Source organism: Terrapene carolina, unplaced genomic scaffold (assembly GCF_002925995.2).
Source record: "Terrapene carolina triunguis isolate 2854851 unplaced genomic scaffold, T_m_triunguis-2.0 Scaffold94, whole genome shotgun sequence".
Lineage (NCBI taxonomy): Eukaryota > Metazoa > Chordata > Testudines > Emydidae > Terrapene > Terrapene triunguis.
The window spans coordinates 1,762,154-1,777,105 of record NW_020664445.1 but is presented as its reverse complement, the minus strand read 5'-3'; the positions used below and the strand labels follow the sequence as shown (position 1 = coordinate 1,777,105).

At 43.6% G+C, this 14,952-nt stretch overlaps 1 protein-coding gene across 2 annotated transcripts in view; it reads right to left on the bottom strand.

Moving 5' to 3' along the window:
• Positions 1 to 5,889: 5,889 nt before the first annotated feature.
• Positions 5,890 to 14,952, bottom strand: part of RAD23B (RAD23 homolog B, nucleotide excision repair protein) — a 58,417-nt gene continuing 49,354 nt past the window's right edge. For both annotated transcript variants that reach the window (XM_024203249.3, XM_024203258.3), the window contains exon 10: positions 5,890 to 7,215. In XM_024203249.3, the coding sequence (XP_024059017.1) occupies positions 7,102 to 7,215 (114 nt within the window). In that variant the 3' untranslated portion in view covers positions 5,890 to 7,101. The remainder of the gene's footprint in view (positions 7,216 to 14,952) is intronic.

The following is a 14,952-nucleotide window of genomic DNA, read 5'->3' as shown; positions in this document are numbered from 1 at the left end:
CATATTCCAGCCACCAGGGTGAGCCCTACTCCCCACATTTGTCAAGCCCTTGTTCAAAACCGTGGATGTGCTAGAGCCTCTCAACAAAACAGTTATTAAAAAAATTAACTTGGAAAAATGGATTTTTCCCTAATCTCATTCTGAAATGGCCAAACTGGTTTAGCAGAAAATTTCCTCAAAAATTCAGCCAAAGGCCAATGGTTTAAATCTGCAAAGTTATAAGCAACTGAAAACAAGAATCTCATAAAGGGAAGTGTCAGGCAAACCTATATAGGTGGTGCTACCAGCTCTGCCTATAACAACATAGTGACAAATATATTCCAAAAATCAAGCCATGCGAACGTCACTTATCACCACTTCTCATGTGAATGGAAGTTAATTAGAATTGTAGTAATATTTAGCCTGTTCAGATCTGTTGAATAACATTCATATTTCCTTTGCTCAAGCTGGAAATGAAATAATCTCTCTTTCACCCAGATGTGAAATGCTGCATTCCCAGTTCCAGGCTGTCCCCCAGGAAATCCCATGTGGGGTTTTATTTGTACTTAGATTTATTCATATTTGGAATAACATTACACCACAAAACAGTCCATAGAATTACATACTAAAATTGCATTCAGACTATTTGCTCAATACAGCCAACTGCAAACATATGTAACTTTTAATAAACAATAAGGATGCAAGTCCAACTCAGATGCTTTCAAAATTTATGTACACCCACACCCCACATATGTTGAGGTAATTGCCATGTGATAAATAAGTATGTTGTATGATTCTGCAATTTATCATCCACCTCTGACCACCTCACTTGCACTCTTCCTACTAATCTATTTACCCTAGGACACGTGAAATATTCCAAACCCTGAGCAACTTCAAGCTGCAATTTAAAAAAAAAAAAAAAAAAATCAACAAATTAACTTGCATCTTTAATTTCCTTCATTTTAAATTGAAATACACAGAGGATGGCAGTAACCCCTCCCCTGCCCCCCCCCCACTTGACGATGATGCACCTAGTCTTACCGTATTTGATCCTGCCCATAAGATGTTGCTCATCCTGCCCTACTCCTTCCCAAAGATCCTCTTCTCCTAGACAGCATCCATGCTCATTCCGCACTCTGCACGGCAGGCAAGCAGCCTTCTCTGAGCCTAGAGCTGTGCACCATGCAGAAGCACCCAAACTCGGCCTTGTTTTGTGTATCCCCCTTGGATCATGAAACTGCTTTTCCCAAACAAGGTTAGAAAATATGGGCTCATGTCCACTCAACTAGTAGCCAATGAATCTCCCATCCCCCTTGTTTGCATCCTTGTGAAGGTCACAATTATTTAGAATTTAAGACAAGTGCCAACAGGTCATGAATTAAAGATTTGCCAGTATCCCATAATCCCAACAGAATGAACTGTCAAAATGAACTCCACATGATCAGTCCCTCGATAGTACCCAGGAGCCTATGAACTGTCAAGGGGGGAATTTAATTACTTTAAATTAGCCATAGGTACAAACAAAACAAGCAATAGCATGCCCACGAAATGTGCTGTTTAGCCACATTCTCCCTCTCCAATCAGCTCAAATAGGAAAGGGGGAATTGTAAAGAAGCCGAAAAAGCAGCTAAAAAGACAAGCGTGGATGGAAGTGCAGCAAGTTAAAAAATGTCTGACCACTACATTCACACACTGAAAGAGAAAGAGTTTTACCTGTCAGCTTCCTTTTCTGCAAGCAGGGTCACGCTGGCAGTCAAGGTGGAATTATATTGAGTAGACCTCCGAAGAGTGTGTCTATATATAGTAACATATGGTTTTTATCCTTCTGTGACCCCTTCACTGTTCTCTCCTTGCTACCTCTCCTCACGCAGATACGACATTTCACCCACACGCTCATTCATTAGTTGACTCCATTCGCCCCTGTACTCAAGCTTGCCAAACTGACCTGTCCCTTGGCTGACTTAGCAACTCCTTGGGCCCCCTGAGCTCCCCCAAAGCCCTAACTCCTCAGAGACCCTTCCCTTCACACCACTAATGCCCCAGGTCCCTCTTCCTACTTAATCTCTTTACCGCTCAGAACCAACCCCCTCAGCTCAGAAACCTCTGCCATCCAACACACTGCATATCGCTCCCATCCGACTTCCCCCTCCACTCCTCAATCCTCCAGACTGAGTACTCTTCTTACCAAACACCCAACCCCAGCCTAGAACCCCCCCTTTAGCGTTCCTTTTCAAATGGTCACACAGTAGAAAACTCAAGACAATTAGACTAATTCAACTTTTGCAAGATTCTTACTTCCCGCTGGGTCTAGAAAAACAGGAGCAGACGGAGCAGTGAGCATGTGCTCTGAAATAGCTCCCCAGAACACTGTTCTCATAGCTTCATCCCTCCGCTGCATGAGCTGAAGCCCTCTAACGAGAGCCCAGTGTAGCAGTAACTCTCTGGCAGGTGGTGGTACTGCATACTGCAATACATCGAAACACTACAGCACGGGGGAACAACAAAGAAGTTTTCAGGGGATTTCCATTCCAAGTTTTTTTATTGAAAAAAAAATCTGAACTTGAAAAGTGATGACTAACTCTAAAAATTCTCATATGTATGAACTATAGATTAATTCACCTGTTTTCTTATCCAAGGCTGCGGTCTTTAAAACTCAAATGAATGAACAAACAGCAATGAATCCATCAACTAGGAGGCCACAACAAATCACCTCACCGTTTGGCTGAAAGACTTACTTGGTACATGACTATCCCTCACGTATCACGTCTGAGATCCTTGTTATCTCAGACAATAGGAATTCCAAAGATGCTCCTGCATAAGGGCACTGAGGATTTGCTCACACATTATTACCTTTAAGTTAGAGGCTTAAAGTTTTTTATGGTCTACTTCTTTTAAGCATTGCTGCATGGGCGGCGGTGCAGGAAACACAAGGCCCTGAACATCACCACTTGCTACTGGATTTCCTAGTACCAATAACATTTGATTGTTATTCTGTATTGAAAATGTGTCTGGGAGCATGTAGAGGGATAGGAGGTGAACAGCAATAACATGACTTTAGATTGTACTATTTATTAAATTGACAACTAAACCCACTCAAGATTGACCCTAACAAAATTTGTGGACAATAGAGTTCCCAGATACCAGTTTTACTAAAGTGCATTTTAAGTTAAAGGAAGCATTAAATTGCTTATTATTCATGTTTTAATCTCTTGCCCAACCAGTGTTCATTTCTTATTTCAGAGGAGGGGGAAGCTGTTCAGAGCGAGCCTAATATTTTATCTATAGTACGAGCTCAAGGTTCTTGTCAGACTGAACATTCCTATTCCTGACTGAGCTAGTACGGTACTAAGAAAAGACTCGTATGCATGCAGCACAGTAACTGGACAAATCAGAAACTAGCTAACAGCACTAAACTCACACAGCGATTACAAAGGTAGCACCTTACTACCCATTCAAACTTTTCTTCCACTGGCCACTTCCACGCATCTTGCCAAATGGGCATCAATAGGGTGATGTGGAATAGGACCCATTTTTTTTTGCACTCAGTATTCCAGCATCTCTGCAATCCACCTTTAGTAACCACTCTCCCCCTTAGCAAGTCCTCTTATTTGTCTGTTATTTACAGTCTTCAAGTATGAGCAACAGAGCCTGACCAAGGTTGTAGCAGCTTAGTTCAGTAACCATTTGTACAGATGTCCTCTCAGGGATTATGACTAGGGCTAATGAAAAAAAATAGTTGTTTGGATCGTTTAATAAATTCAAAGGCATTTTCCATTATTTTGTTTCACAACAATCCAACTTTTCATTTTCCAAATGGACGATTTCATTTCAAAACTCTTAGTCGCATCATCTGACTAAGCTTCAGGAGTGACACTGGCCACACACTTGCCTACCTAACCCCCCAAAAGGGGGAGGGGGAGACCAGGTCACTCTAAACCAGGGGTGGCCAAACTTACTGAGTCAACAAACTTCAGAAGTTCGAGAAGCATGGTGCAGCTGCCAGGCACCTCCTGTCCCCCAGAGCTGAAGCCCCAGTGCCCTCCTCCCTGCTGGGTAGAAACCAGAGGCGGGGTGAGAGGGACACGTGGGGTCACATCCCCCGATTTTTGCCAGGGTTTGCTGGCCCAGCTTGGTTACATGCTGCTGCAAGGCCCCCTCCCTTCACAGCACTGCTGGAACTGATGAGCTGTGCCCTGGGTGGAGGCAGCAGCAAACAGCTGGGAGCTGCAGGAGGAGCCCCTGCTTTTGCTGCTGCCTCCACCCAGGGAGCTAAAGCAGAGGCCCCGCCCTGCAGCTCTCAACTGTTTGCCACTGCCTCTCCATGCAGAGCTAACACCGGGGAGCTGCGGGGGGGGGCGGCTGAGGGCCCCACTCGGGGGGGGGGGGGGGGGGGCGGCGCAAACATTTTACATTGTGCCCCCCCCCCTCTCTCAGCAGGCACCAGTCATCTGTCAGAAGCCCATGCCCACCCCACCCCCAGGTGAACAAAGAAGCAGGGGGCGGGGGGCGCAGCATCACACAAGCCACAGTTTGGCCACTCCTGCTCTAAACTCTTCAGCTACAGTTAGGCCCATGAGAGGATCTGCGATTGGAACAAGAATAATCACCCCTGCTATTTGAAAAGAGAAGCAGAGAGGACTAGGGACATCTTAAACCATAAATAGCAGAGCTGAGACTGAGTGAAGCTTTTTCATGGGAGAAGTCCCGCACACCTATCGATGCGCGAACAGCAGTTATCCACATGAACAGCCTGGCCCTAGGACCTTTACTTGAAGGAAAACAGGAGATAATATGAGGGCGACTTGTTTAGGTCATATTGCTACCTACTTAAAAACTTGACTTGTACGAGATGTGCCTTTCCAGCAGTGGCTAAGGAGTGGCTGGGATTTGTCTCAGCCTGCATCCATGGTAGAAGTTGTACTCATTTTTCCAGCACTAGTTCAGGTGCATAGTATTACCAGTCTATATTCACTAGATCTAGCAGGGACGCTTAGTTTCAAGATGATAATGTTCTACAGGTAAAAGGGGCTAATCTTGACTAACTTTTTATGAAACCCTGCTTATGGTACTGATGCTTATGCTTAAATTATCTGAAGTGTATTGAAATTTCTGTTTTTATTTTTTTGTTTTCTGAAGTCCTGAAGTTAAATTTTGTAAATCTGCAAAGGTTAAAGTTCAGTCTGGAACTATTTACTGGTCTATACAGCTGCCCATGATACCACTGCCATATTGTTGCAGTGTTAGCACTCATGGGTATTATGTAACCATGAAAGACACTAAAGAGTTGCAATGAAAGTAGAATGAATAAGAAACATCAGAAAACTGAAGACCTCAAAATAATTGAAGGCTACAGCGGAGCAGAGAGCTCTGTTTAGTTAAACCACAGGGCACCCTGAACCTCATTATTCTAGGCACTGAAAGTTTTAGTACAGTGTAGCTAGTCTGTGCAAAGATGAAATCCCAGCCTGGGAGCTGTGTGTTTGTTTTACTCTCCCCCACCTCATCCCCTTTTCCAAGGTACATGACTCATTGTAGACGGTGAACAATAAGATCAGTCAGCATACTGACTACATATTCCATGTATAACATCCCTCATCTGGTCAGAATCGTACCATTAAAGATAGAGATGAATAAAGATAAAGAGATCAAAGGTTAAACACATAGTTTAGAGAGTTAACATGTAATTGCTTTATGGCCAAAAAGTGATGACTTATCTTCAGCCCATGTTCAGGAAGTGTTGTACAAGAGATTTTTGGAGAAAGTAAAATTCATTTTCCTCCTCAGCACTGCAGCAGAGTTAAAGTGGTCTCTGCCAAGCCAAAATGTACTTAAGAGGAAAGCTCACTGAATTAGCCGCTCAGCACTCAAAATAACTGACAACGGGGCACCAAGAAATAAGACTCAGAACTCTACAATTAGAGCTTACTTTTAATCGAAGGAAAAGTAGGTGTGCATAATGTTTTGGGATGCAATAACTTGATTGTTCGCCTAATTCTCAGGTTCTGAATTCCCCCACACAGCAATTTATAGACACAATGTCCTTCCTGAAGAGAAGTTCCTGAAACATTACAATCCTTTCAAGAGCAATACAACGCCAATAGCCTTAGAGTGGTCCTACGTTCTCACAGAAGATGAAAAAAAATAAAGCAAAGGTGTTACAAACATTAGATACCTGGTTTTGAAATACTTCCAGCTGTACTGGTGAAACAACTTCAATAAAACAGGAAGTACAGTGGAATCTGACTTGTTAATAAATAATATTTCACTATGATGGAGAGAAGTGAAGTTTACATTTTTTTTTGCTGACCAAAAAGTGCTCAATTCACAAAAAGGGATACATCAAAACCAAACATGCAACGGTTGTTTTTAAAACCTTTACTGCAACGTAACATTGAAGTAAACAGTAAGTAGATATCTATCATTTTTCCCCCGAAAAGAAAAGACGTAAACAGGAAAATAAGTTTGCCTGTATGTGTACAGCTTCTCAGATCATGTTAGAAGGGAGTCTAATTCAATGAGCAACAAATTTTAACATAACAGTAATGAGTTTTCATTTGAAGGCATTTTTTCTTAAATCCAGCATTTAACATGAAATCATGGGCTTCTTGCACTAAATTTAATACATCTGAAGCAGCAAAATAACCCCCTATATTTTGGCATGTATGTTTACAGTTGCTCAATTCTTTTAGATTTCACAAAGCCATTATCCAGTGTTGCCATGAAATACAGATTGTAGATTCTAGGTAGCAAAAGCTATTTTCCAATACCAATGTCAAGTAAAAAGAAACATGAAGCAGGGCATTACACTAAGTTTCTGGAACTAGTACAGTAAAAGTGAAAACCTAGAAAAAAGTTAACCTACAGTTTATAGAAGGAACTAAATACCTGCAGAAGCTGATTTTTGGTTGTATAGTATTTTACACTGTGTGATTTGCTGCATCTGCCAATTTAAAGCAGACATGCTTCATTTATCCTTGCTTTGTTTCCTATGTTTTCTTCTCCCTCCCCCCATACCATACACCAAGTATTGTGGATATGAGCCCAAATACCCCCAAACAATCCAGTGAACAAAGTTAGTGTAATGCACTGGTGTGAAGCGTGAGATAAAAAAGTCTCTCCCTTTCAATCTTCATCAAAGTTCTGCTGTAGAAGGAAGTTGGCAGCCAAGTTTTCATTCTTCTCACAAGCAAAATATGCTTGTATCACAAGTCCTTCAGGAAATCCTAATGCCTTTAACTAAAGAAGAGAGATGCATTTAGAAACCACTACGTTTAAGTAGATTAAAACTCCTTGAATGTTTACTATATTAGGATTTCACCATTTAAGTCATTTGTTCAAATAAACGTTGTGACCACAGTTAGGCTTCTCTTCCCATTCCTTATTTACTAGAGATTTTGAATTGAATTGATTTCTTGTGGTAACCTCCAATTAGGTTCTCATTGAAAAGGTGGTTCTGTCAGTCTGACTGAGAACATTAAGTCACATCACTGCGCTTTCACTGCTGTGATAAGTTATAGACCAGGCACCAGGAAATAGCAGCTGAATGCTGCACTGCTGTAGCTAAAATTCATTCAACACAGAGCACAGTTGAAATAGGAATAGTAGCATAGTTCAGTGCCTTTAGCAACCAGTGCAGATTGTAGCAAAGAGGGGCTAGAATGCAAGGACACTGGGGAACCTGACTATAGCAAAAAGAGTGTTTGATTTTAACTGAGCGAGCAGGCAAATGCAATTGCTGCTGTGAAGACCGTTAACCTCTGATGAATTGATTAGGTTTGGATAGATAAGAGTGAGTGCTGGATTTATCCACTTTACACTTCTGTTTATGTCTTCATTTTAGCTAGCTATAAAAGTCAGTCAGGTTAAGGAATTTGTGTTTTCCGTCACAAAATTTTCTGCACATATTCTAAATTAATACCAGACCAGCACTTAGTCGGAGACACTGGGTGCTCTTAACCAGGGGAGGATATCAATCCCTAATTAAATCTAACAGGAGTATTTGTGGCACCTTAGAGACTAACAAATTTATTTGAGCATAAGCTTTCGTGGGCTACTGCCCACTTCTTTGGATGCAACTGCAACTGTAGCCCACGAAAGCTTATGCTCTAATAAATGTGTTAGTCTCTAAGGTGCCACAAGTACTCCTGTTCTTTTTGCGGATACAGACTAACATGGCTGCTACTCTGAAACCTGTAATTAAATCTAGAGACTTATCACAGTGTACCTCTATGGAGCACATGTCAGTGGTAACATCACATAAGGCATTTGAGCTTTCGAGTGTGCTGAGCATCTGACAGGGAAAAATGTTACACTCTAAAATAGTTCAAAACCTCATAAAGAGTTAATCCTTTACTGCATAAAAATGAATTTAAAAAGAGAAAACACTAGGTTGAGGCAACACTAGATGAAGAGTCATACTGTGCAGGGTGCATGAGGAAAATAAGCTATTTTAGTGAATACCAATTTTCCTTTACCAACTTTGTCTGACCAACCCCACCTTTTTCATGGTTATTCCAAAAGTTGCTGCAGAATCAGGGAGCACCATTGGAAGAATTCAAAATTTCAATGAAATATACAAGAGTTTCCAAAATTTTTCGGATAATTATTAGCCCTGTCAATTAATCGCAGTTAATTCACGCGATTAACTCAAAAAAATTAATCGCGATTAATCGCACTTAAATAGAATACCAATTGAAATTCATTAAATATTTTTAGATTTTTCTCATTTTCAAATATATTGATTTCAATTACAATGCAGAACACAAAGTGTACAGTGATCACTTTATCTTACTTTTATATTTGCACTGTAAAATGATAAACAAAAGAAATAGTATTTTTCAATTCATCTCATACCTGTAGTGCAATCTCTATCATGAAAGTGTAACTTACAAATGTAGGGTTTTTTTGTTACATAACTGCACTCAAACAAAACCGTGGAAAACTTTAGAGCCTACAAGTCCACTCAGTCCTACTTCTTGTTCAGCCAATCGCTCAGAGAAACAAGTTTGTTTACATTTGCAGAAGATAATGCTGCCCACTTCTTAATTACAATGTCACCTGAACGTGAGAACAGGTGTTCGCATGGCACTTTTGTAGCCGGCGTTGCAAGTTATTTGCGTGCCAGATATTCTAAACATTCGTATGCTCCGTCATGCTTCAGCCACCATTCCAGAGGACATGCTTCCATGCTGATGGCGCTCATTAAAAAAATAATGTGTTAATTACATTTGTGACTGAACTTCTTGGGGGAGAATTGTATGTCCCCTGCTCTGTTTTACCCACATTCTGCCATGTATTTCATGTTATAGCAGTCTCGAATGATGACCCAGCACGTTGTTCGTTTTAAGAACACTTTCACTGCAGATTTGACCAAATGCAAAGATACCAATATGAAATTTCTAAAGAGCTACAGCACTCGACCTAAAATTTAAGAATTTGAAGTGTCTTCCAAAATCTGAGAGGGACGAGGCGTGGAGCAGATTGCAAAAGTCTTAAAAGAGCACCACACTGATGCAGAAACTTCAGAACCCAAACCACCAAAAAAGAAAATTAACCTTCTGCTGGTGGCATCTGACTCAGATGACAAAAGTGAACATGCGCCGGTCCGCACTGCTTTAGATCGTTATGTCCTCTGGAATAGTGGCTGAAGCATCAAGGGACACATGAATCTTTAGCGCACCTGGCATGTAAATATCTTGTGACGTTGACTACAACAGTGCCATGCAAATGCCTGTTCTCACTGTCAAGGGACATTGTAAACAAGAAGCAGGCAGCATTATCTTCTGCAAACATAAACAAACTTGTTTGTCTGAGCATTTGGCTGAACAAGGACTTGTAGGCTCAAGTTTTACATTGTTTCATTTTTGAATGCAGGTTTTTATTGTACATAATTCTATTATTGTACAATAATTATGTATTATTGGACTATAAGGTAGATAGAAAGCTGGCTAGATCGTCGGGCTCAATGGGTAGTGATCAATGGCTCCATGTCTAGTTGGCAGCCGGTATCAAGCGGTGTGCCCCAAGGGTCGGTCCTGGGGCCGGTTTTGTTCAATATCTTCATTAATGATCTGGAGAATGGCGTGGACTGCACCCTCAGCAACTTTGTAGATGACACTAAACTGAGAGGCGTGGTAGATACGCTGGAGGGTAGGGATAGGATACAGAGGGACCTAGACAAATTAGAGGATTGGGCCAAAAGAAATCTGATGAGGTTCAACAAGGACAAGTACAGAGTCCTGCACTTAGGACGGAAGAATCTCATGCTACAGACTAGGGACCAAATGGCTATGTAGCAGTTATCCAGAAAAGGACCTAGTGGTTACAGTGGACGAGAAGCTGGATATGAGTCAGCAGTGTGCCCTTGTTGCCAAGAAGGCTAACGGCATTTTGGGCTGTGTAAGTAGGGGCATTGCCAGCAGATCGAGGGACGTGATCATTCCCCTCTATTCGACATTGGTGAGGCATCATCTTGAGTACTGTGTCCAGTTTTGGGCCCCACACTACAAGAAGGATGTGGAAAAATTGGAAAGAGTCCAGCGGAGGGAAACAAAAATGATTAGGGGTCTGGAGTGCATGACTTATGAGGAGAGGCTGAGGGAACTGGGATTGTTTAGTCTGCAGAAGAGAAGAATGAGGGGGGGGATTTGATAGCTACTTTCAACTACCTCAAAGGGGGATCCAAAGCGGATGGATCTAGACTTTTCTCAGTGGTACCAGATGACAGAACAAGGAGTAACAGTCTCAAGTTGCAGTGGGGGAGGTTTAGGTTGGATATTAGGAAAAACTTTTTCACTAGGAGGGTGGTGAAGCACTGGAATGGGTTACCTAGGGAGGTGGTGGAATCTCCTTCCTTAGAAGTTTTGAAGGTCAGGCTTGACGAAGCCCTGGCTGGGATGATTTAGTTGGGGATTGGTCCTGCTTTGAGCAGGGGGTTGGACTAGATGACCTCCTGAGGTCCCTTCCAACCCTGATATTCTATGATTCTATGATGATTTGCAAGTTCAACTTTCATGATAACGAGACTGCACTACAGTACTTGTAGTAAGTGAATTGAAAAATACTATTTCTTTTGTTTTTTACGGTGAAAATATTTGTAGTCAAAAATATAAAGTGAACACTGTACACTTTGTATTCTGTGTTGTAACTGAAATCAGTATATTTGAAAATGTAGAAAACATCCAAAATATTTAAATAAATGGTATCTATTAATTTTTTTAATCGCGCAATTGTTTTAATCGCTTGACAGCCCTAGGAATTATTCCTTTACAACTATTTATAGAAAAAACTGCGTTTTAAAAGAACTGCATGGAAGCACCCGCTTGACATACAAATCCAGATTTAGATACTTAACTATTTCCTTAGTGCTGATAGGTAGGAGGTAAAAATTGTTGTGCATTTTACACTTTAATGCTCCAATCTAGTAACTACTGCAAAATTCCACAGCTACGCTTCTAGTTAGCAAAATAATGCAACCGCAGTCTATTCTACAAATTTTAGTCACAACTGTTCAAGTTTCATTTTGTTCCAAATTACTGCATGTGTATATATGTCACCTCTACTGAGCAGCAAGTGGAATTTAATGCATTCACTGCATTAGGTTTCCAGGGCTTGCAGATCTGCAAGTTTATTTAGATGTTTACTAGTATTTTTAGCAACCTACAGAGCCAGAACTCAAACAGTCAAATAACTGGGTTAAGCAGTGACTTTCGTCTACTTCCTATGAAAATTAAGAGCCAGTCTGAATACTTTAGGAATCAATTTTACAGTACAAAAAAGCACTCCCCCTGCACATCACCAAAGCCACTATTACACTTCCGGCATTGGTATCTGAAGCTTACGCAAAAAAGAATGGCTACTCACCTTCTCGTAACTGTTGTTCTTTGAGATGTGTTGCTCATATTCATTCCAATTAGGTGCGTGCGCTGCGTACACAGTCGTTGGAAAGTTTTTTCCCCTAGCAGCAACCGTCAGGTCGACTGTTGAGCCCTCTGGAGTGGTGCCTCCATAGTGCTCTACATATGACCTGCCAACCCGGCACCTCCTCAGTTCCTTCTTGACGGCTACTCTGACAGAGGGGAAGGTGAGTGGGTTTGGGATGGATATGAGCAACACATCTCGGAGAACAACAGTTATGAGAAGGTGAGTAACCGTTCTCTCTTCAAGTGCTTGCTCATATCCATTCCAATTAGGTGACTCCCAAGCCCTACCTTGGCGGTGGGGTCAGAGTTATGGAATTGCTGATTCCACTGCCCTGCCGAATGCTGCATCATCTCTAGCATGCTGGACAATGGCATAATGAGAGGTGAACGTATGCACCGAGGACCAAGTCGCTGCCCTGCAGATTTCTTGGATTTGGACTTGGGCCAGGAATACCGCCGATGAGGCCTGTGCCCTTGTAGCGTGTGCCGTAAGTGCTGGAGCTGGGATTTTGGCTAACTCATAGTACGTGCAGATGCCACCGCTACGAACAACTGGTTTGACTTTCTGAATGGCTTAGTGGAAGACCATGTAAGGTGGGTCTAGGGTGACCAGATGTCCTGATTTAATAGGGACAGTCCCGATTTTTGGGTCTTTTTCTTATATAGGCTCCTATTACCCCCCACCCCCTGTCCCGATTTTTCACATTTGCTGTCTGGTCACCCTAGGTGGGTCAGAGGTGAGGGCATTCAACTCAGACACCCTTTGTGCTAAGGTAATGGCGATCAGAAAAGCTACCTTGTACGATAGATAGAGAAGGAAGCAAGTCGTCACCAGTTCAAACGGGGGCCCCATTAGATGGGAGAAGACCAAGTCCCATGCAGGAACTGGCCATCTAATCTGGGGATGGAGGCGTTCCAGGCCCTTGAGAAAACGTCCCACCATGGAGTTGGCAAATATGGAGTTTCCAGATACTCCTGGGTGGAAGGCCGAAATAGCAGCGAGGTGTACCTTAATGGACGACGCTGCCAGGCCTTGTTGTTTTAGGTGTAGGAGGTACTCTACGATGAGTGGTATAGGCACCTGGATTGGAGGTGTGTGATGCTGGGCACACCAGCAGGTGAACCTTTTCCACTTAGCTAGATAAGTGGCCCTGGTGGATGATTTCCTGCTGCCAAGTAGGACCTCTGTTACTGGTTCCGAGCACAGAAGTTCCATGGGGTTTAACCTTGAAGCTTCCAAGCTGTGAGATGGAGAGACCTGAGGTCTGGGTGGAACAGGCGACTGTGGTCCTGAGTGATCAGGTTGGGGTCGAGTGGCAACGCAATCGGAGCGTCCACTGACAGTTCCAAGAGCATGATGCATCAGTGTTGTCGAGGCTATGCCGAGGCCACCCACCAGGATTACCTCCCTTCTTGTGCACCAGAGGGAATGGGGAAAAGCCGTACGACAGGCAGCCTCCCCAGGATAGCAGAAACGCGTCCGTGACCGAGCCCAGGCTGTGATTCTGGAAGGAGCAGAACATCGGGCACTTCCTGTTCCTGCGGGTGGAAAACAGGTTGACCTGGGGAAACCCCCACCTTTGGAAGATGGAGTATATGACATCCGGATGGACGGACCACTCGTGATTGCGGAACGATCTGCTGAGATAGTCTGCCAGGTCGTTCTGAGTCCCTGGGAGATAGGATGCTTCCAGGTGAATGGAGTGGGCTATGCAGAACTCTCAGAGCCTGAGGGCTTCTCGATACAGGGAGGAGGAATGGGTTCCACCCTGTTTGTTGATGTAAAACATGGCAGTGGTGTTGGTTCTTCCTTATTGCCATGCACTGGCCTTGCAGCCAGGCACAAAAAGTTTGGCATGCTAGGCGTACCGCCCTGAGCTCCTTGATGTTGATATGAAGAGAGAGATCGTCCTGAGACCATAGGCCCTGCGTTTGTAGATCTCCCAAATGTGCACCCCAACCCAGAGCTAACACGTCCATTACCAGGGACAAGGAGGGCTGTGGGCTGTGGATGGGGACTCCTTCGCACACCATCCGAGGGTCAAGCCATCACTGGAGGGACTTGAGTATGTGCTCTGGTACCATCACTACTAAGTCCAGCTTGTCATGTCCCGGGCGATAGGCCGACGCAAGCCACGGTTGCAGGGGTCTGAGCCTCAGCCTCGCACGCTGGACCACCTAAGTGCAGGCTGCCACGTGGCCGAGGAGATGTAGGCAACCACTTGCTGTAGTAGTCGGGAATCGCCCGAGGCCTTGAACGATGGGGGGGGAATAGAACTCAGGAACAGGTTTGAGTGTTTGGATAACGAGGAAGAGAGGCAGCAGGTGGTAACTGATGGTGGGAGGCAGAGGAAGAAGAGAAGAGCGGCTAGTCCGATAGAGAGAGGGCAGGAGTTGATGGAGACAGCACCTATACCGGGCCCCAGTAGGATAGAGGATGGCACTAGGGGGACTATAAGGGAAAATAGAGAGACACAAGAGGTACAACTAGAGGGGACAGGGGATAGATTTGTACAGAGTACTGTCACCAGGCAAAGGCAGGTTTATGTGATTGGAGACTCCTTGCTGAGGAGGTTGGACAGGCCTGTGACCAGAGCGGACCCTGAAAACAGAAGAGTGTGCTGTCTGCCGGGCGCTAAGATAAGGGATGTGGACCTGCGGTTGAAAAGGATCCTAAAAGGAGCAGGTAAGAACCCTTTGATCATCCTTCACGTAGGAACAAATGACACGGCTAGGTTCTCGCTAGAGAGAATTAAGGGAGATTATGCCAGGCTGGGGAAGACGCTTAAGGAAGTGGAGGCTCAGATTATCTTTAGTGGGATTCTGCCTGTTCCAAGAGAAGGACAGCAAAGGGCTGACAGAATTATGAGGATAAATAGCTGGCTAAGGGAGTGGTGCTATAAGGAGGGCTTTGGGATGTATGGCCACTGGGAGGCTTTCGGGGACAGACAGCTGTTCTCGCGGGATGGACTTCACCTGAGTAGGGAAGGGAATAGACTTCTGGGAGGGAGGCTGGCTCATCTCATCAAAAGGGCTTTAAACTAGGAACTTG